Below are 22862 nucleotides of genomic sequence, written 5' to 3'. Positions count from 1 at the left end.
TTCACTCCATTGTTCACCAAAAACGTCAGCGAGGACTGCCTAATGTAGATAAGAGTCAACTGAAGATAGCCAGAATATCGGATTTCTTCAACTGAGCCTGTTTCATTCGTAATTTGCCTGAGAAAGCGACTTCCGTTGGCCAGCTCCATTGAAAACCATTCAAAAAAGTTGACAGCAGTGGGGCTTTTTGGAACTACAGCGAGCTACATGAACCACGTGATCACGTGTCGGCGAGATCAAAGCGTGTCGCAACTCTCTTTTTCTATGGCTCTGCGAAAGACTACATCTCCTTTTGATTGACAACGATTTTGTACTATAAAAAGTTGCCGAAGCTATTCGAGTTTAGTCCCATCGCGGATTTTGGCCACACTCTCTGCTTTCCTTGACCGGACATTTTCGCACATAATTTTTGTTTTCACTCAGAATGTTTCTAATGTTATGCGCAGTGCCGTTGACTCACTCGACATCGGGCAACCTGAGGCCCCCCTGGTGGCGAGGCCCGGGGCTGCAGCCCCTAAAGCCCATTAATCCGGCCCTGAGCCTACTGCATCCAATCAGTGCTGAAGTGTAGTACCTACCCTTTCCGTTCAGAGTTAATGTCATGTGTTTTCCATTTGGGGTAGCGTGTTTTTGTATTGGGGGGAGGTGAACAAGTCATCCCATTTGGGGGGAGTTGACTCGTATAGACAAGTTCATGAGCCGTTTCCGCTCTACTTCCTGAACTGCTCCTCTATATGCAATCCACTTCCGTTCTGGCGGGCTGGGTTTGTTTTGCTAGCTAGCTCCGTTGTGCCGAAAAAGCACTGATATCGCAGTGACAAAGAGGATATAACATTTACAACATGAAGAAAAGTGGTTCAGGAACGACGTGTGCGGTAGTTGGTTGCAAACACTCGAGAAAGCACCTGAACGAGTGGTTAGATGGAGTGCCACGACCAGTTTTAAAACCTACAATTGCCTCTACAATCGCCTCTAGCCTGTTACAGTTAGGCTATACTACAGTATTGTTTGTATGCTATTCACATTTTGTTGGTGTTCCTTTGTCCTATTGTTGCAGTGGATTTTATAATTATACATTGATATGTGGATATAATAATTCAAACCTTTCAAAGTGCCAATACACACATCTATATAAGCCCGGCATGAAGTGTGTAGCCAACCGGTGCTTGTTTAAAGCAGTCATAACCGGGTTCATAGGAAGAATAGATACGTAGGCACTTCGGGCAGTGACAAGCCTGTCTTGTCCTTCTGAAGTTGCTCAATTGAATAGGCTGAACATCAACATGTAACATCAAGTATAGCCTAGAAATTCCAAACTAATTAGCGTTAGCTTCAATTTTACGTATGCCTAGGCTACTTGTACCGTGTCCTGGCAATAAATAAAGAACATTATGCTATATGTTTTGCCAGGATAACTGGCAAGACCATTGAATGTTCATGATGTTCCTGTGTGTTTATTCCTTTGACTGGGTACAACAACGCGATCAGTCAACCGACTATAAATGTTTTTAATATCAGGCTACGAATTTATTGAACAACTTCTGTCTGATACGTGTGGCATCCTTTAGCATACTGCATACTTCTATTCAATTTATTTTACATTACATTACATAATTATTCATAAGTATGCAGTGGCATAGCTACATCTCTGACGTTAATAACAAACCAAACCGTTCAAAAATCGGTTGAAAATTGAGAAAGTTATAGTTATTTAAAAAGTACATGTAGCACCAACCCAATGTTATGGGTGAGCGAGTTTACTGTAGCAAGATGGCCGCCATGTGCGGACGTTCTAGACTCCGCCGTAAGACATCTAGGCTGTTTATCAATCCACGTTTTTTTCCATTCTTGTGTTCTTGCGAACTCGTTTGACGTCATCTTTTATTGCCCAAGTATGGTTCCAATCCAAAGAACACAAGTCACCAAGAACGCCAAAAATACCCGGAAATGTTCCTGATCCGCCCCTATTATCGAAGATGCATCGGATGGTGACTTGAACAGCGAGAACGCTTCTGATTTCCCAGAAGTCATTACAAGATGTCAAGCGAGGCGGACAAACCTCACAACTGTAATTTTTTACTTTTCATATTTCAGCTAAACGGTACGTGTAAATCAGCGTCTGAATAAAAATGTGACGAGAAATAGGCAGTTCAGTCGCTGAAAATGTTCTTATTTTATTGATGAAACGGCTAATTTGTAAATTTGCTCCTACTTGTCGATAACCTAGCTAGCATCTCAGTGCAGTGCAGACTCTAGTTAATATTATGTACTGTAAGTTAGCAAGGGCTACAGAAAACGTAAAATTACAGGTAGACGGACCATTTTTTTGCTTTGTTATCTAGTTTTTGTAGTTAGTCAGTGTTATCATAATGCTGCGAGTCCAGGAAAACCCTAACCATCTCAATTTATTCTCCGTCCTTGCGTCCTTGCAAGACCATTCTCGCAAGGACGCTTGCCAGAACGTTCTTCAAAAGAATGTACTTGCGTTCTCAGCGTTCTTCTGATTGATAAACAGCCCTAGTGTTTATATATATATATATCTATGGAGAGAACTACCACTCTGGGGAAACTTCCGGGTTCTGAACTGGTTGCAGATCCATGTGAGGGCGCTAACGAGCGAGTGCAGAATGAATGAATGGAGCGAGTGCAGAATGAATAAATGCAGGTCTATGGAGCGGTACCCCTCAAAATCCACTTTTCTCAGGATATAATTTCTTGTCTAGTAATTTGAATTCTGAATTCGAAAGGGGAGGCAAAAAAAATACACACTGCTGGCTGTTAGATTGTTTGAGTTTTGGCTTGCTAATGTTCTTGCTAATGTTGCTAATGCTCTGACATTCTGATTCCGCTTCGGATGCCATCAAGCACTTTGTAAAGCTCTCTCTTGGAAGTCGCTTTGGATAAAAGCATCTGCTAAATGAATAAATGTAATGTAATGTAAATGTAAGCAGGCGCTCTGGTCGTACCAGTCCTTCACTAACCAATCAGCATTCATTAGCAGAATGCTAGCGTGTTATGGGCAACAACAACTCACCCTGTAAGAAATCAAAAGGACATAAGTACTCGTTCATTCAACTTTCGACCAATAATCCACGTTGAACATGCAAAAACTACAATAAAATCTGAGATTTCTCAACGACAATTAGGCGAAAGAGACAAATTTATCCGTTTAGCTCCATAGACTCCCATTCAACATACACTCGCTCGCGATCACCCCCAGTGGAACTCTGGTGGAACTGCAGACAAATTCGGTACAATGGGGCTTAATAGGGAGTGGCAAGGCTCTCCTTTAACAGGCTCTGGCATATTCAATATGCGACGTGCGGGAGGGACAAGGGGTGAAAATGCTGTGCGACACAACGCAAAGCGGGACAGGTTGTCACCCTAGTGTCAAGGAGCAGGATGAGCCTGTGAGAATTTGGAGAGCGCGCTGTGGAGCAATTCAATTGAATTCAATCATATCATACCAGGGTGAAATTGTTTATGGTACTTCAGAGTGATGTCATCTTAAACCCTATTAGGTTTGAAAAACCATGAGTCAAAATGATATTAGATTTATTGACGCAAAGATATTGAGGCAATGTGTACATTTACATAAATACACCCCTTTCAGCCATTTTGTATTGCATTTCCTATTCAATTTGATCCTTTATAACGATTGGATCGATGGTTCACGAGGAGAAGGGTTCTGAAGGTTGTACCAAATTTGGACAGTACAAGAAAATTCATAAGTCTAATAATATGGGTCATTGAGGCCTTTGTTCCCCATGAGAAATAAGGCATGTATACCAATTTACAGGCATTTTGGACTAATGGGGCGCTGGGGAAATCACGTAGACTTTTGGCGTGTTTTGTAGCGCCACCTATGGGCGCACATGTGCCACTAGCCGTGTGGGAGTAGTGAGGGACCTGTTGTATCATCGGTCCAAATTGGAAAAAATTGGGTCCAGTACTTTTTGAGCTATTGGGCCATTTAAATACTAAAATTTAGCTTTACATTAAAATCACACAAATGGCTCTGGCTCTTTCAGCCCCTCAGCTCTCTCAATACCTTGATATGTTTCTCTCACTTGTTTATTTACTGGGGCAAAAAAGGCTGCAATGTCCCTTCCTCGTTGCATGATGACTACTAGAAAACAAAAAAAAATGTATATATATATTCAGTCAGCTCAGGGGGGGCACAGGGGGGCCAGGGACAATTTTACAGGGGCACTGGCCCCTGTAGGCCCAAGTGTAGAACCGCCCCTGAATCCAAGTATCCAGAACGGAATACGTTACAAAATACATATTTGGGCATGTATTCTGTAACATTATAAGTTTTGAAAGTATCCTTCCCAACACTGTTTACAGTCTAACACTACTCTAATTTGCCGCTTCTCCATACACAACCCCTCCCTGTGCCGCCTACTCCATGGCACATTTTACAGAATCTCTGCGAGCTGCACCAAAGGGACAGGAAAAACATCAAATGTCCAGAGCATTAGCCATTAGATTGCTACGTGACGACCATTTAGCAGAAGCATGGTTGGGCCCAATGTTTCTCTCACTCTCTGTACACAGTTTTTTTTTTTTTTTTTTTTAGATACAAGGACTTGGCCACTCAGAGGAGTTTGTCGATCGCCGTAATCCTCTGCTGGGTCATATCATGCCTGCTAGGTTTCGCTCCTCTGTTTGTCTGGAACAACTACAGCAACCTGGCAACCCTCACCAACACAACCACCACCGCCTCTTCCCCTGACGCCTCCTCCCCCCTCCCACACTGCACCTTTCTATCTGTTGTCTCACTCCCATTCATGGTTTACTTCAACTTCCTGGGTTGTGTTCTGGTTCCCCTGCTGGTCATGACCTTGCTCTACGCCCGTCTCTTCTGGTGCCTCCAGGGCCATCTGCGAGACAGTCTGCCCCAGGCTCGGGCCTCCTTGCTTAGGGAGAGGAGGCTGGCTAGATCCTTGGCACTGGTGCTGGTCCTCTTTGCTGGCTGCTGGATGCCACTGCACATAATGAACTGTGCCCTTCTGATACGGGGTCCTGAGGCTGTCACAAAGCAGGCATTGTATGCAGGCAGGTCTGATTCTCCTTGAATCAGGTTGGCTGTGTTTGGATGTAGCTAAGTACATTATCAAGCCTAACTGCATAATTTGGTAGTCTAATTACATAACTCATTTTTAACAGTTATTAAATACCATTTAAAAAAAACATATATTTTAAATTAAAGATCGTAATTGTTCAATTATATATTATATTAAGTAAATATAATTTTTTAAATATATAAATACGAAAAAACACGAAAAATGCTTAAGTACTCTGAAGTGTTCATTATAATGATAACTAAAGTATCGTGTCACAAGTACAGTATGCTATATGTTCCACAGGTATCCTGTTGTCCCATGCTAACTCGGCAGTCAATCCGGTGGTCTATGCCTATTGCATCCCCAAGATCCAGCAGGCCTACCGCCAAATATGGAGATGGTGCGTGCAGGGGGCGGGCTGTTGCTATAGGGAAGAGAGTGGTAATATCTCATTGACAGGGAGTGGAGCCAATCGCAACGCAGTGTATGTTTCAGGAGCAAGAACCACACCCTGAAAATCCAAATGGGGAGTATATGTTTGGATCTTATCCTTTTGGGACTTTTTGGGATATTTAGCTTTCAAGCCAAGCCAATTTAATTAATGATTGTAGATTTTTATTGTCAGTCATAATTTGGGGGGGAATTTCTGAATATGTTTGAGCTGTTCCACTTATCTTGACCTCTCCATTACTTTTCTTTTGTCACAAATCCTGCCTGTCACTTCTCTATCAAAGTTTTTTTCTCCATGGCTCCACTAGAGGGTGGTAACTACTAAGAGACAACATTTTGTTGGTCATCTCTTTCAATTAACATCGTGCCACAATGTGATCAGTGGTTCATGATTGGATAGAATCAGATGCATTTTCACTTCAAAGAATGAGATGCTTCACATACTTCAGAATTCAGCTATTTATTTTTTATGTGTATTCTTACCTGATAAATGTCAAAACAACATTAATGCTTACATGTGCGTACACATAATTGTTTGTGACATAACTTTTTCAAACTAATATCCTTGCACACTTTTGAAAAAAGAATATGTCATAATTTATATTATAATTAATGACCAGCACAATGACAAGATCTTTCGAGGAGCACATACATATGGACAGGCAGTTGTGGCACATCTATTTGTAAACGTGTCAGTGTTCATACTGTATATCCACATATGTCAATGTGTCTTATCAACAACAACAAGATCTGAACATGAACTTTACAATAAACCACTGTGTGGAAGAATCAACATCCTACCAGTTTCATCTTTATTTTTAGACGCAAGGAAAGCAGAGCACTTGGATGGAAGCTAGTGAGGTCCTCAGGGAAGGCAATAGACTGTATAGTTATCACCTGAGACGGGATGCCATCCCTCCCACCAAACTATACAACCTACTACCTCAACCTGAGACTACCCAATCTCTAAAAGTTACAATATAAATAATACTGTTTGGTTGTTGACCAAAGTGAAACTTTCCCAGAAAGTCTGTTTGGATCCAACCCTGCATGATGGACCGGATGAATGGCCTGTCCATCAAGTAAAGGTATTTGATTGTTGGCTGACTCAGCTGTCACCTTAGGAAAGACAGTAGATTGTACAGTTATCTCAGAGGGAGGTTGCACTCCTCCACAACTATTCAATCTACTACCTCAGCCCCAAGGACAGCAGCACCAGGCAGCAGCCATGATGTCAGATAACACACATACAGCTATTATACCTGTGTAGAGAGGGAGATAAACAGAGAGAGACTGTTAGTTAGCTCTGTCTAGTTTACCAGAGTCATACCTGAAACGTATGAGACAAAACATATTGTCCAAAGGTAAGCTGAGCTGACACTGGCTTGTTGGGGTTTGTTTTTGAGGTTAGCAGATTGTTTGATTTATGGATACACTATTGTGTTCCCAGATACAGACCCCCTGCTTAGAGGAGTGTAATGTGGTATTATACAAGGTCTTTCCTTTCTTTCTACTGAGCCTTCATGTGGATCGGTTTCTGGAATTGTTTCAAAATCAGGACTTAACCGCTTAGCAACTGAAGTCTTCGACTGCCAAAAATTTTGAAATGTTTAACACCTCGATACGATGGAGGATAACCGTGAAAGAGACGTACATACACATTGGCATGTCTTATCTGTCAGAGAAACCATGTAACAAGTATAGATAAACTACACGTAAAAAGCACCCAAAGAAATTGGAAACTGAAATGTCAGGCAGATACAGAAAAGCGAAAGGGCTGAAGTGTGAAAACCCAAGGAATAACTCACTGGCTTCCCGAGACTCTGGCATGTGATCGAGAGACGGAGGGAGGGAAAAAAGCTACCAACAGAGCCAGGAATTTGTTTCCGTTTTAGCCAAAAAATCTGAGCTCATTCCAGAAGGCTGGCCCTTTGCATGCTGCTGTTTTCTCAGATGGTGGTACACACACAGATGCCTGAAAATATGGCTGCTACCAGCTGCTTCGGATTGAACACAAAGCATGGATACTGCTCCACAAACAAAACAAGAAAACAAAATGGCCTCTTTCGCGTCAGCCATTTTAGGTCCGTTCCTTAACAATTGTGTTACACATGAACCTGTTTGTTTTTTATTGCACCTATTCTAACCAGCAGTCCTTTTTCTGTCTTCTAAAGACAGCAATTGGGACACAATGTTCCAATGGATAGAGAAAAACTGAGAATGAATGGCAGGCAAAGATTCAAAGTATGCTCATAAAAATGGCAGAGACGTCTTGGCCAAATTGCAGAAAACAAATGACGCAGTATCCCTGACTGGATACATGACACCTAAATAAAAAATACATAAATGTTACTTATTTATATTACTTTACATTGTCTCTGTGCCACTTGTACACATAGGTTGTATTCAGAATATGTAGAAAATTAAAAATAGAACCAAATTATGTTCTTGTCTAGGAAGATCATGATATCCCTTATAAAAAATAAGTATACTTCAAGTTTATTTTGTAAGTATACTTAATATAAAAAGTATACTATTATCATGTTCCTTAAAGTATACTAGCAGTGTACTTATTTATATACTATTTTTGTACTAAGTAAACTGAATTGGCCCACTTTTTAGGTCATTTAGTACAATTTAAAGTACACTTATAGTGTATTTCAAGGTTTACTTTTGAATACTGTAGAGTAACCTGTGTGGTGCACTTTCAGTTCATCAAGTATACTTCCTAAAGTACTTAAAAGTATACCTTGGAATCCTCTAAAGTAATCTGTGTAGTGCACTTTCAGTTCATGAAGGATTCTTCCCAAAGAACCTCAAAGTATACTTTGCAATACTTTCAAGTGCACTTTCAATTAATGTAAGTACCTCAAGAAGTGAATTTGATAAATGTAACTTTTCTATGACATACTAATGGCAGTAATTAAGGTTACAGCTTCAGTACCAAGAAAAGATTCAATGTGCAATGCATTATACATTTTTATAGACATGAATAATTAGAATGAGATGGATCCAAAAAATGTACCCTGTAATGTAATTTAAAATTATTTTGACTGTTTTTGCTGTATAATAATAGAAAACGTACATCCTACTCCAGAAGAAATGTTTCTGTTTCTAAGCATACTTCTTAAAAGTAAATAAAAAGTGAAATATTTTCAAAGCATACTTAAAAGTATATTAAAAGTAAACTATTTTCAAAGCATACTTAAAAGTATATCAAAAGTGAACTATTTTCTAAGTATACTTCTTAAAAGTATATCAAAAGTGAACTATTTTCTAAGCATACTTCTTAAAAGTGTATCAAAAGTGAACTAAAAGTTTACTATCCATATTTTAGTATACTTATAGTATACTTTAATATGCTTATTTTTTGTAAGGGACATTTCCAAAAGCCACTTCAGATTCTAACACTGCTGATTCTATGATGGCTCTTTTGAGACACTAGCTTAATTGGAAGCAAGGCAAGCAGGCACAATAGGGGCATCTGCAAGTATCTCCCCTGGCACAGCAGCGGAAGGGGTTAACGGGTGGCAGCCTACTTGCCAGGCCTGGGGGTGGGGTGGGGAGTGAGGGCAGACATAGTGAAGGAGGGGTGCGTCGGGGTTGGAACCCACTTTGCATAATTAGTTTGAGAGCCAGGGCCCCCGGAGATGGCAACCAGCCCCTCATTAGCATGCAGAGGACCTCTCCAGTATGATAGCACCAGACAGACAGACAGGTGTAACGTTGGCACAGAGCCCAACTCTGCCACAATCTACACATACACCATGTTTGGTTGCCAAGAACTCTCAATCAATAGTAGAGATAGATATTGTCTGGAAGGCGGAGAAAGAGACACAGTGAAATGCAGTGAGGTTGTGAAAAGGGCAGACCAGAAAGCTACTTGGCTTAGTGGAAGTTGCAAGAATAGCAACGCTCTGCAAATAAGAGGGCTTTTGGGTTACAGTTTTGCAGTGTGGTAGTGGAAACAAAATTTTAATGAGTCATCATTAAAATTTTGCCATTTTGGAGAGAGAGGGGAAAACTTGATCCAACTCTACCTCAAACTTCAACACGCAAGTTATTTGCACAGGCCAACGGTTGTCATTCTGACTTGACTGTCTATTGTCACTTGTCTTTACCAGATTTGGTTTGATTCCAAACACTGAAGCTATATTCTCTAATTCCATGAACACCAGACGTGGACAGTCATGTGGGGACCATTAGACTCTGGCCTTCGCCTCTGGCTATCAGCTTTGTCTGTGAAACAGGGCACACACTCAAATTTGACATGAGCCAGTAGAGCAGCTGCATTTAGGAGTTGATTCTATTTGCTAAAAGTTCAAAACCAAGCCAAAAGTCTGGTCCATATAGTTGGTCTAATTTAATCTCTCTATGATACATATGTTCAAATAGTAATTTCATGCAATGATTGAATAACAGCAATAACAACATTTGAAAGGACTAAAAACGTAATGTTGTGTCCTCTTTTGGCCCCTGATATCTTGCTTCCGTCATGGGCTAATCAGGAAATGTTTCTCTGGGGTTGATTTCCTGGTCTAGTGGATGCTAACCCAGCCAAGGAAGATGAGATAACGCTCCCAAACTACTGCCTTATCAGCAATGTGAAACTGGGGTCACATTTCAATCTGTATAACACTCTTCTAACTCTCTCATACGATACAGTGTAAATGTATATTTGTGACAGCACTTTGTTGTAATATAGGCCTTGCCCATAGGTCATTTGACAATGTGTAAACTAACTTGTGTTTAATGCTGTCATTTAAATTTTGTGGAATAACCTTGAAAGTTTTAAAGCAGCATACGGTGATATAGAATTTCACTAGTTGCATGTGTTATTATAATGCTTTACACTTTTTATTCATTGACATGCAATGCCAGGACTGTGTTCAAAGAATATATATAAAACAGAGCTACGTGCGAAAACACAAAAACCTTTTCAACAGAAAAAAACTGACGACAACTGTGCAACTGTGCAAGTGTACTACGATGTAAATGGAGACCCCTGACTATACCAAGATGTGCGCCAAGGACTCCAAAGCAAGCAGAACACAGAAAACCCAAGCAGTTTTGAAAGCCAAGTCACTGTCAGTGTTTAAAATTGTAGAGAGGGATTGTCATCATCAAACACAGCACCCTCTTTTTGTTCATCTGACACAAAATGGCTGCCTTGTCATTCACTAATGCAGCCATCACGGATACCTTATTCTGGCAAAGAGGTCAATTTCTCAGCCAAGCCGTTGGAAGTCTTGAAAACGCGGCAAGTCATTCTTTCTTTCTTGCCTCATCCCACGACTCAAAAAAGATAATCGAAGGCAAAACTATTTCGCTGAATGATACAGTAGGCCTTTCCTCTCTCTCCTGCAGTCGCAAGGACGTAAGTCATCAGATTTACTCCTCAGCCATCCAGAAGACATAAACACATTCATCAATTGGCAAAACCTGCCAACAGACGTAAAACCTCCGCCAAAAACTCCCACCAAAAAAGAAGTAACATGTTTGAAAGAGAGACAGGCGAAATACCTAAAGGATCGACGGGTCTGTCCACAAGGCATGATGAATGCTTGGCACAGCCACAACCGCGGGGAGAACCAGACGATTGGTACGGCTTCTTGTGGTTTTCTCTCTCTCTCTCTCTCTCTCTCTCTCTCTCTCTCTCTCTCTCTCTCTCTCTCTCTCTCTCTCTCTCACTCTCTCTGCCCAGTGCCAAGTAATGGGCAGCGTCTGTGTGCCAGGCAGAATTTAAATGAGGCAAGGAAGGAGGTGGTAAATGTGAGGGGGTGGGGGCTTGGTGGTGGCAGGCACAGGGAGAAGGTGTTTCCTGCGGCAGAATGCCCCACAATCAATGGCATCATGACGAATACAACACTAGTAGAAATTACTTCCAGCAAACAATGGTTTTAATGCAAGGGTAAGCTCCAGCCCCCCCACTTTAGCTGGCGACTGATATTGTCTGTCTGTTACAGGAGTCAACATGGGAGCCAGGAAGTGTTCGTTTGATATTGTTATGCCAGCTTTTCCATGCCCATTCACAGAGGAATGCCTCTTTATGAGTTACAGACTGATGGGGGGGATAGTATGTGTGTCTGGGAGGGTGAGGGTAGGTGGCGACTGAACCCATTTGGTACCCACTTGGCGAGGCGCCCACTTGTCTTGCGATCCACATCAACGCACACACTATGTACTATACTGAGCTGAGAAAAACACCAGGTGACACCAGGATGTGATAAATACAACATGTGTATGGGACATTAGAGCAGGGCAGAGACTGAGCATTTAAATTCACAAAATTGTGCAATGTAACCTACTTTAACTTAGTTCTCAGATTCTGTTGGCTCTATTCTAACCCCACCCCCCTACTCCCAGTTGTTTCCTCTATATCTCGCTAGTCGTCGTCCCTTTCCCCTTTGTGCTCTTAGTTCTTAGTTGCTCTGACACACACACACACACACACATGCATTCAAACATCCTGAAATGCACACACACACTCGATCACAACTGTGTGTATTTCCCCCCCAAAAAATTGTTAAGCATACTCGTGTCCTGCGTTAGCCGAAGCACTTCCTGTTGCTTTTCCTTGGCCGTGGCCATTGAGCAAAGAGATATCGACCAATCAGCCGAGTGGTGGCTGAAAGCAGGAAGTAAGCCAGGCTGCCTCCAGGAGTGAAAAAAACATCAGCATTATGAGGCAACATGAGGAGTTCATCTGAGGATAGGAGAAGGCGGAGAAAAATGCTCTCCTCACCACGCCTCTCTCTCTATTTCTCTTTTTTTCTTCATTCTCCTTCTCTCTTAGTGTCTCTGTCGATTTCTCTCATCGCTCCCCTGTTCCCTTCTCCATTCCTTCTCTCTGTGTGAAAAAAACACAGACAGTATCTTACTTCATACTGTTTTGGTCCGAATCCCTGCTACCTTGGGTCAATACTGAATGATGGAAAGATTGTTTTTGCATTAAAGAGGGATGCGTATTTAGTTTTGATGGCATTATGAGTGACTTGATGAGTGTAACAAACAAATGTTCTTGATATCCTAACACGTGGCATTGAGTCGCCATTTTAACAACACCCCATTTTAGGTTAATGTACTCTAGGTTCTTCCAAGCAGTCGAGTTATCTGATCGTTAATGGATACACACAAGTTCAACTCCATTTGCATCAAACATTTCCCCTTTTGTTGTTTAGAGTCACACAATGTTGAGTAGCGTGTAGAGGAAAGCAATCCTTTGAGCTTTGAATGTAAAAAATTATCGCATAATACAAATAAATGTTTAATAGTAAATATACTTTCTATAGAAAGCACAACCTATTCCAGCTTTTGAAAAAGAAAGAGCAACCAAGTTTAATAAAAAAAATCTTACCTAATTTGTAGTAAATCCACTATACTGAATAACAGATGACTCTTCAGCCTATAGATGGAAACAGAATGTGAATGTGTCCTGCTTTTGTTTGCCAAGAAATATGAATATTGGTGCCTAATGTTAATTGTGTCACATGCCAGCCATCTGTCAGACTGATGTGTAATAACTCAACTGCAGCTAGTTACTGTTGTTTTGTTCTGCATCACCATGAGAGAAGTGTCTTATCAGGATGCTAGTATGTCTGACATACTGACAAAGTTTTGTTCCTGTCTGGGTTTCCTGTTATGAAGAAAACATCCACGCAAACAGTACAGTTCAGCAGACACTATAAAACACAGTACGCCCTTTGCATGTATGCACATACACACACACAGTCACCAAACAACGGGGTTTCATGGTAGGGGGCATGAGAAACACAACAGTGTTTAGAGAAAGTTAAGAAAGGTAAATATTTCCCTGCTGACCCATCATGACTACCTGTGGCAATAAGACTGCTATATGTGTGTACCTGTCTCGTTGATCACAGCTACTTTAATAGCCTATACTTTAATTTAAGTACAAATGGTGTTCAAACCTACTTAATTTTACATACCTTTTCTCCGCATTCACATGCACACGCACACTCTTACATTCACAACCCTTTTGCGCTCATAGAGACTCACTTATGCCATGTGTTCCACGCTCAGGTACATGACCACTTGTATTCCATATCATTTTCATGAGACACCTGCTCTGTCCAGCACTTCCCACAGGCAATATTGTTTATTGGTCTGTCAAAGCCTGCTTGTCTCTCCATAGCAGACAGGGAGGAAAGAAATGAGAAATCAGGGAGGCAAGCCTCCAGTGAACAGAAAACCTTTCCCAAAAATTAGAAAACAAAGATGGCGGAGCGCTGAATGCAGCGTGGCATCCGGAAGGTTCAAATAAGGAGTAATGACAAGACTGGAAGGAGAGGAGACAGGAACGAAGTGATCGAGCATGAAAAGGAGAGAAGTAGGGCAAGAGGAAGTTGAGAAAGGGTAGTTTAAGGATAAAAAGGAAAAATACCTGGACATCGTTTCTGTGGCGACGACTGGCAGGGCCGAAGAGAGGAAAAACTGGAGGAGAAGAGGCCTGTTATGGCGGGAAGAAGGGAGTGCAGAAATGGAGTGCACACCCTCTCATTGCTACGCCCCCTTCCCACAATCCCCTCCTTCTGGCGTGACAACGTACGTCCATGCAGGGGGTGACAGAAGGGCGCAAGCAGACATACACACACACAAACACAAAGATTATCACAAAGCTCTAAAACACTCCAGGGCAGTGGACTAAATTATAGAAACACACACAGCATAAACATGCATACATATTATCATAACATACACTCCAAATAACACACATTCGGTTTGCCAGCCTGCAGAATCGCCCTCTGCTCTGCTCTCTCCTTGCTCAGCCTGCCCACTTAGGCATCCCTGCCAAGTGGGAGGGAGATCGAGGGAGAGAGGGGGAGGAGAGACACAGAAAGAGGAAGGGAGGGACACAGAAAGAGAGAGAGATAGCAAAAGAGAGGAGTGGACAGAAAGCGATGGGGAAGGTGAGGTGGTGGGGGAAGGGGTGGGGCATAGGGTGAGAGAGAGAAAAAGAGAGAGAGAAAGCATATGTGAAAAGTTGACTTGTTCCGAACAGATAGACAGAGAGAAAGTACAGACAGACAGAAATGAGAGAGAAATAGGAGAAACAGACAGACGGGAGAGAAAGAGAGAGCCTTGTAATAAACTGCGAGAGAACAGCTGGGAGTGCTCTGGGACTGCAGGGGTTTGGGTGTTAATCATCTAACCTGCAAAACACACAGACACACCCTTGTCTCAGCAGCACCACAGATGGCCAGGGTCATTGGGTTGTGGTGAAAAATACTGTGCAGTACTAGCACACTGCAGAAATGTAAGCTCTGCCAAGCCATGAGCATGTTAACCTAACTCCTATTCAAAACGTAGAATTCCAGGCGACCGCCATTTTGTCACTTAGTTGACAAAAGAAAAAGAGATAGAGAGACAGATAAAGAGATGGGAGAGGATGTCTTATCCCAGAGATTTACTGTACTTACGCTATTTGGACGAGAGTTTTGTACTACTCCTTTCTTCCTCCTTCCACTCCTGTCTCACTTCATCCAGGGATAATATCAGAACCCCTGAGAGGCGGTGGTAGGAGGGGGGGGGCTCGATAGGCTAAATTAACCAACGAGGAGATGGAAGCAGACTTGGGGGAGGGAGGTGAGTGGGAGGGGGGTACGTCTCTGAGAATGTCACAAATGTTTTTGTCGGCCTTTTGGCAGAAGTCCCAGGTCTCTGTGCTCCCGTCGCTACCCAGGAGGGTTTCAGCACATGGACTCAACCGAACTCCTCCCCAACTCAAAGCCCAGAAAACTGACAAAACTGAGTGCAAAACTCTGTCCAGAACAGACGTCTTCCTGCTCCTTCATCCCGGCTCAGCCCTGAACCAATCAGAGCAGTCTTCAGAGCTGTTGGAAGCTGCCCTTGGCCAATTGAGCGTTGTCGTGGGTTGTTCTAATTCTTGCTATGCTTGGTAGGCTTTCCATGCCATCATCCTTGTTGAAACAAACATATTCTTAAGAATGTCAAAAGAACAGGATAAACGTCTATGTTATCCATGACTGTTAATGGAATCCTTTTTTGTGCCGCAGGTAAATAACAGTCACACATACACATGCACACAAAAAATCAAGCAGGGGTCTCGCAGCCACAAAACAGACCATAGGTATCAAACAGACCATAATACTCCAGCTTCGCTGTGCCAAAAAAAAAAAAACTCAATTCTGTTTTTGTAGACAGTGTCACGGACAGAGACACTCTTGCAAACACTATCTACACACACACACATCTACACTGAGATTGGTGTGAATACGGTTCATCCATGTAATTCTGTCCTCGGTTCAGACACTATGTGACGTCACCTCCTTTTGTTGTTTATGCATTTATTTCTTTCCTCAGTTGAACTTGCTGAACCGTACCCCCCCCCCCCCCTCTCCACCACCACATACCTACCTTTGCCTTTCTCTCTCCTCTCAACGCTCACCCCTCCCAAACCAGAGTGCAAGTACATTAAACTATCCAACAAATGACACGTGTGTGTGTGAGAGAGAGAGAGACAGAGAGAGCAGGTAGGAGAAAGAATAAGAAGAGTAGAAGCTAGAAAGGCATTATGCATGTGTTTTCCTCTCTTTCTCTTTCTCTCTCCCTCTCTTCTTTTCTCAATTTTTTTCTTTTATTTCTGAGATCACTGTCCTCAAGTCTCTTTTCTTCCTTGGCTTGTAAAAGTTTCAGCTGCACAGCATGGACAGCCTCTTCTGGCAGCAGCCCAAATTTGCTGCCACTGTTGAAGCAAGGGAGAGGGAGAGAGAGGGGGTGAGAGAAAAATAGAAATAAGGGGAAGGAAGACAAAAGGGGAGGGTTGGAGAGAGAGAGAGATAGAGAGAGAGAGAGAGAGAGAGAGAGGGAGCTACAAAGACAGTATCGTACACCAGCCTGTTATTCAACACACTATATTTTCTCCTTTCTCATCACAAGATTGTTTCATTCTCATTGAAGCACCAAATGGTGTAATTGCCTATGAAGGGTTAGTAGCTACAAGTAGTTTTTAATGGCGCTGTAATTTTGGAGTGTTGCTAGTAGAAGTTTATCAGGGATAGAAATATCTGAATCAGATAGCACGTCAAGCACAAACACCCAGGTTACACCAGGACAATCTGCTCACTGGCCTTCCCTTCTTGGAGTCACTGGTATGAGCAACACATTTTCTACACACGCATGCACACACTCCACACCTCCAAACGCTCACACAGACTTGTTGATATGGAGCCAAACCCGGTGAATAAGGCTTTTGTTAAAATCTACACTGTACACACTAACACAGACACACATATGCTGTCATTCAATAATGGACACACACAGAAAGCAAACATACACAGATCTGTTATCGCTGTCAATCATTAACTCAAACCACACCCTTGAGCTGTAGGTGTATAGCACGTATACCCCTACCCTTTGTGTGTTTGTGCATGTGTGAGTGCATGTCGGGGCAGTCTGGGTACTTGTTCGTATCTTGGCGGTTTCCCAGATTTGTTAAGAAGCTCTTAACACTAAGAGCTTCTTAGGAGCGTTCTAAGAGCGTTCTTAGAATGCTCCTAAGAGGCTTTTAGCATTAAGAGCTTCTTAACGAATCTGGGAAACCCGGCCTTTATTTGTCACATGCTCCATCGTAAAAGCACCATGTGCAGTGAAAAGGTTTTTGCCGAATCCGTAAGTGTGCCAATAAAATTACAATATAAAGATATAAAGTAATATAACATTTTAATGTACATGCATCCATTGTCTTTTCTAATCCTGCACCAGGAGGATAAAGCTCGCCATCTTGTGGACAATACGTGTATTGAAGTTGACAACCAATAAATAAATAAATAATAATTGACATGCAAAAAACGACCATAGGTAGTCCACAGTACACCTGCTTTAAGTGGTTAGTATGATCTTTACACGTCTCTGTTTTCCACACTCTCATGCACACACACACAATCCACCCCCTTGCATTCACTTAGCATTAATCTCTCATCCAACTAAGTGTTACCCTGACCATTTCTCCAAAATGCCAACCCCTTAACTATAGAGGGTTTTCACCGACGTCACGTTCTGGGTGGTAACCCGGATGCGCGGCCATATTGGAGGCACTCGGTGTAAACAACTGAACGGAGTACAACCAAAGAACGTATATTCTATACTCTTTGGTACAACTGTAGCCATGTTTAAACGACCGAAATGATCATCAAAACACGCCCAAGATCCAAAGGCATATAGGGAAGGACTTGGACCACAAGAAAAGGGTCGATATTTTGAGAAATTAGGATTTATTGGCGGTGCAGATCCCTATCAGTTAGCTCCCTCTACTTGGATCTGTGACGACCCGGTGATTCTGCCTTCAGTTGGATATCCCGATATTGTTAACTACCTGTATTTCTCGCAGAACCCATACACATGCAGTAGTTTGATATGAATTATATTATGTCAATGTCAGCTTTACAGTAAAATAAGCGCACAGTAAAAACAATAAAAGCAGTAATTGTTTTTACTATTTACTATAAAAAATATTATCATTACAATAGAAAATTTATTTTGAGCCGCTGAAATAAACATTTCACAATACCCTCTATGAGGGTTTTCACCAACGCGTCATCAGACCGGAAGTCGCCATCTTGGAGGCACTCCGCATCACAACAAAGCACTGGCACTGAAGTATATCCAGAACGTCCTCAAGGGAAATTGTGAATTATTGCCGTGTTTCAGGCTGTACAAATAGGACAGATCGTGAAAAACACTTGGTATATTAGCGAATTCCAAAAGTTATTAAAAACCAGGGAAAGGAATACCAGAGATTCTCAGAGGAAAGGAGGCGCTTGTGGTTGGCAAAGCTCAACCAAGATCTACGAGGGAAAAATCTGGACAACATACGGATTTGTTTGGCACATTTCTTGTCAGATATTGTGAAATGTTTATTTCAACGGCTCAAAATAAATTTCTATTGTAATGATAATATTTTTTATAGTAAATAGTCAAAACAATTACTGCTTTTACTGTTTGTACTGTGCGCTTATTTTACTGTAAAGCTGATATTGACATAATATAATTCATATCAAACTACTGCATGTGTATGGGTTCTGCGAGAAAACCAGGTAGTTAACAATATCGGGATATCCAACTGAAGGCAGAATCACCGGGTCGTCACGGATCCAAGTAGAGGGAGCTAACTGGTAGGGATCTGCACCGCCAATAAATCCTATTTTCTCAAAATATCGACCCTTTTCTTGTGGTCCAAGTCCTTCCCTATATGCCTTTAGATCTTGGACGCGTTTTGATGACCATTTTGGTCGTTTACACATGGCTACAGTTGTACCAAAGAGTATAGAATATACGTTCTTCGGTTGTACTCCGTTTAGTTGTTTACACCCATAGAGTTAATATAACTAGAGTAAGCTACTTTTGTCGTCCAAGATGGCGTCCCCATTCATTTCTATGAAAAGTGCTCAGTGGCGCAGTGAGGCAAGCGAGAGTGCGAGACTGGACGCGGCCATCTTTCCACTTCCGTGTCTTCCGGTCTAGCTTTAAACAGTGGCTCTTTTTTTCCCTAGCTCCGAGAGCTCATGTAAATCGGCTATCGGCCAATGTGAACTTTTTCTGCTCGTGCCCTGTTGGTATCCGTGAGCACATTTGCAGGCAACTTTCATTGACTAAGCAAATAAATGGGTTGCTAGTTTACCCATTTCGGATTGGTTTCAAACTTAGCAAAAATCTGGAAAAATTATTCTATGAAAAAGCCAGTAGTATAAGCCAGGTTCGAGAATCGAACAAAAATTATTGGGGGAGACAGTTTTGTAAATGTTAAATGGATTTAATAGAATAAAAACGACCGGAAGAGTCGGAAACCTAACCGTACATGCAATACCACCTACATCCACCGGGGCCGTTGCTTCAAGCCGAGGGGCGAGGGGTGGGGGCTTCTTTACATCGAGTGCCTCCAATATGGCCGCGCATCCGGGTTACCACCCAGAACGTGACGTCGGTGAAAACCCTCTATAAACTTAATCCAGGCCATACTGCTGACACAGCAGCATGTATGTATAGGACAAACATCGGTGAATGCTCTTTGGATCCAACCATCACTATTACTATACTGTATACTGATTCAGGCCAGGATCACCAAACTACAATTCAATCACAGCATTGGCTCAGATGGGGCCTGATCAGAAAATGGTTACTATCTGATCAACTTCATGGGGAAAGATAACCATCTAAAGATCACTTCTCACCAAGGCTGTAGTCTGTAGAGTTGTATGCTATAGGTTTAGAAAAATCCTCTAACTCTCAGACTCTCTAGGCCTGGATTTAGCCTATCTGTTTTCACTGTGCTAGTTGTTCAGTTAGCCTTGCAATATTAACTAATATAATAGGGACTTGCAGAGACGTGATGGCATCTTAAGACCTGCGTTCCTTTATTGAACTCCCCCTACTGGTTACACAGGTTACATACGGAAGGTTCCTACCCCGTATTCTAACTAATACTACTTCCCCCTTTCTGACTTCAAGATGCTGTCTAAAAGATCCATAACTAAACACTACAACTCATGTTGAAAACAGTGAATATTTTTCTTTCAGTCCTCTTGAATGTTTAACTCAACACTTCACATATTCAAGCATAAACAAGTTTATAAATTAAGACTGTTTTGTGTTAATCTCATAACCTTTTAACCTTTATGAAATTGGATAAAATCATATCCAATGTTAACAGTTGATATATTTACTTTCAACATTCCACCTCTTATGTTTTTGAACATCATTCAATTATAACTTTAACAAAGTAACAGAAGTCAACATTTTTACATTTCTCATATATGTTTATTTATTTGTCTTTTTTTTCACGGATAGTTACAGTCATTTAAGTACACTGGAGGTACTCTCACTCTGGAAGGGACATGTCTTTCTTTAACTGGTGACCATTGCCCAGAGTCACAGGGGATTGCAGGTGTGACAGGCAGGGTCGGCCCAAGCCTTTATGAGGCCCTAAGCAGAATTGATTTGGGGGCCCCTCTGAGTCGCTTTAAAAATAAATTAAATGAAACTGCTAACGTTGTTGGTGACTTTTTCCATTCAGTTACATGTAGGAACGTCTATCTGTATTACATACTTAGACATATCCAATGTTTATCACTGTTCATTATGACTAGACCATCCACAAATCTGAAAGCAGAACGGTTATTTCTCAACCTGCCTTTCAGGTCCACTGTACAATACAAACACAGAGTTGTAATCACACAAGTAGTTTTGGTCCAAAATTAGGGGTTAGGGTTTTGAGTTCCTTTTATAGTGCCATGGCTAGGTACAGTGAATGATTGGGGTTAGTTATACAAAATATTTAATATCATAACCCTAGTACCAACAGGGGATCAACAACGCCACCTAGGGTACCACATTTTTGGCTAAAAGTCCAAGTTCAGATGTCTAGGCTATATGTCACATCAGGAACCAAGTAGAGCCTTCAGAATGGCATTGTGTTACTCTCTTATGAAAACCTATCCAATTATGTATTTGGGTTGGTCCTATGACGAATTCACCCTGCTGGACTAGACCTTATGTTGGGCATATATTTCAAAGAGACAGGGAAAGGTAAAATGAATAAAATTAGATTTTTTGTATAAAGTGGCCAAATTCCTTAATTATACGTTTTTTTTTACTTACTATTGTTGTTAAAGATTCAACATGGAGCCAAATACAACTTTTACACAAATGTACAATACAAATACAGAGTTGTAAAAGAAAAAGGAACTACATTTCCCAGATCTCCGCTAACAAATTTGTGAAATTACTGAGTGGCTAGTGACTTTGGAAAACCACTAGCCACAGTGGCTGGTGAGCAAACATTTTAATGTCAGGCTCTGATGGCACTACATAAAAGTACCCGTGGCGATATGTCGCATTGGCAACATACGGTTTAAGAAGCTGGCAAAGATTCGTAATTCCCTCAGCTGAGAATCTATCTGTCATAAAGATACTCATCAGGGAATGCCAAAGGGATTTGTCGGGCCCTAAATGTTCTGGCTCTTCTGAGCGCACCTCTCACTATCCGCACACCAAGCTCCATAGGATATTCTATGAACGGTGACACCATTATCCTCAAGAATGAGTTGGTGGGAGGGGCTTTTTTTTAGGTCAGGCCAGTGGCTTTGTTAGACATAAAGCTCTACTGGGGCACAGGCCACCATTCATATCCCTTTTTTTCTTCCAAGCTTGCTGCGTACAATGCACTACTCGGCTATAGAAACTCCCCTTGCTTAACCCATGATACAACAGTTCAGGGACACAAGTTTGATATCAACTTTGGCAGGGATATCAATAGTTAATGCCAGCATGCACATTTTTTTGCATTCGTTTGAGCGCAAATACTGATTTTTGAGCTTCATGTAAAATAGATGATTGGTAGGGCTATCATTTAAAAACGTTCCTTAGTTTTGTAATGTGTTCTTAGCCTACCTCAATTCTGACTTGTGCCCCTTCTGGCACGTGCCCCAGTAAAAGGGGTCTAACGATGCCCCTGGGTTAGGCATTCAGCATGTGTTACCATGGCGATCTACCCCGGTAGACAGTGATTCACCGTTGTGATACAGAAAACCCGGGGTTGAACCTGAAGTTACCTCATTAACGCCAAATCTTGATCGTAGTACAGGCTGGTATAAAGATGCAACACGATATTTCATCATCAACCAAAGAAATGTTAATGTTTTTATTCAGAGGTAGGAGGCTGGGAGGGACCAGCAGTGGATGCAGAGTGTTCTTTAAAAAGGGTTGAGAAACAATACAATATGTTTAGTAGCCTTTACATTTCCACAGTGCTCTTTAAATCACAACAACATTTTAATATTACTTACATATACATTTACATTGCTAAAGCCATGACATAATATAAGGCACAGTATAAGGATAATACAAATTCTGAGAAAATGATTTACAGAGACTAATAATATTTACAAAATTCAAAGTATTCAGGAAAGAAAACAGACCTATGTGTGCAATTCACAACTAGTTTAAAACAAACCATCACTTCAAAATGAAATAGCCTGAAGCTTCAGTAAAAAGTTTGGCTTTGACCATGCCACCTACAACAAACAGGAGCAGAATAGAGTGAGTTTGATGTACTCTCCTCCTTTTATCAGGGATGCAAACACATGTATGGTAAAAAAAGAGAGAAGTAATTTCAGCCCTCGCCCCGCGGCAAATATCCATATCCTTACATTGCCACACCAACCCCCTGACATCCCTGGCCCACCCCATATGCACAGAGTAAAATGACATTCTGAAGATCAAAATACACCAAAACTAATTTGTAATATTCAATTTCATTTTTTTTTCAGAGACAAACTCTTATTAAACTATCTAGCACTTCTTCTG

The 22862-nt window shown here is 41.6% G+C and overlaps 1 protein-coding gene and 2 long non-coding RNA genes across 7 annotated transcripts in view; 1 reads left to right on the top strand and 2 right to left on the bottom strand.

Moving 5' to 3' along the window:
* The window catches only part of LOC124480694 (adenosine receptor A3-like), a 30554-nt gene extending 24647 nt beyond the window's left edge, over nt 1–5907 (top strand). The window contains exons 2-3 of the mRNA XM_047040249.1: nt 4583–5061; nt 5373–5907. Coding sequence (XP_046896205.1) covers nt 4583–5061; nt 5373–5584 — 691 coding nt within the window. The 3' untranslated portion in view covers nt 5585–5907. The remainder of the gene's footprint in view (nt 1–4582; nt 5062–5372) is intronic.
* Nucleotides 5908–5963: 56 nt separating this feature from the next.
* LOC124480715 lies at nt 5964–8068 on the bottom strand. Its single transcript, XR_006957573.1, has 2 exons — nt 7328–8068; nt 5964–6781 (listed from the first exon to the last, which is right to left on the bottom strand). It is a non-coding gene; the product is annotated as an uncharacterized LOC124480715 (long non-coding RNA).
* A 3080-nt stretch (nt 8069–11148) lies between these two features.
* On the bottom strand, nt 11149–15755 carry LOC124480709. Of its 5 annotated transcripts, XR_006957567.1 has the most exons (4): nt 14239–14329; nt 13539–14071; nt 12877–13155; nt 11149–12369 (listed from the first exon to the last, which is right to left on the bottom strand). It is a non-coding gene; the product is annotated as an uncharacterized LOC124480709 (long non-coding RNA). The 5 variants fall into 5 exon arrangements; XR_006957564.1 differs by lacking the exon at nt 14239–14329 and adding an exon at nt 14960–15755 and having other exon boundaries at nt 12877–14071; XR_006957566.1 differs by lacking the exon at nt 14239–14329 and adding an exon at nt 14960–15755 and having other exon boundaries at nt 12877–14068.
* Between the last annotated feature and the right edge of the window lie 7107 nt (nt 15756–22862).

This window comes from Hypomesus transpacificus, chromosome 18 (assembly GCF_021917145.1).
Source record: "Hypomesus transpacificus isolate Combined female chromosome 18, fHypTra1, whole genome shotgun sequence".
NCBI lineage: Eukaryota > Metazoa > Chordata > Actinopteri > Osmeriformes > Osmeridae > Hypomesus > Hypomesus transpacificus.
The sequence above is the reverse complement of the archived record's forward strand: the minus strand, read 5'-3'. Positions and strand labels throughout refer to the sequence as shown.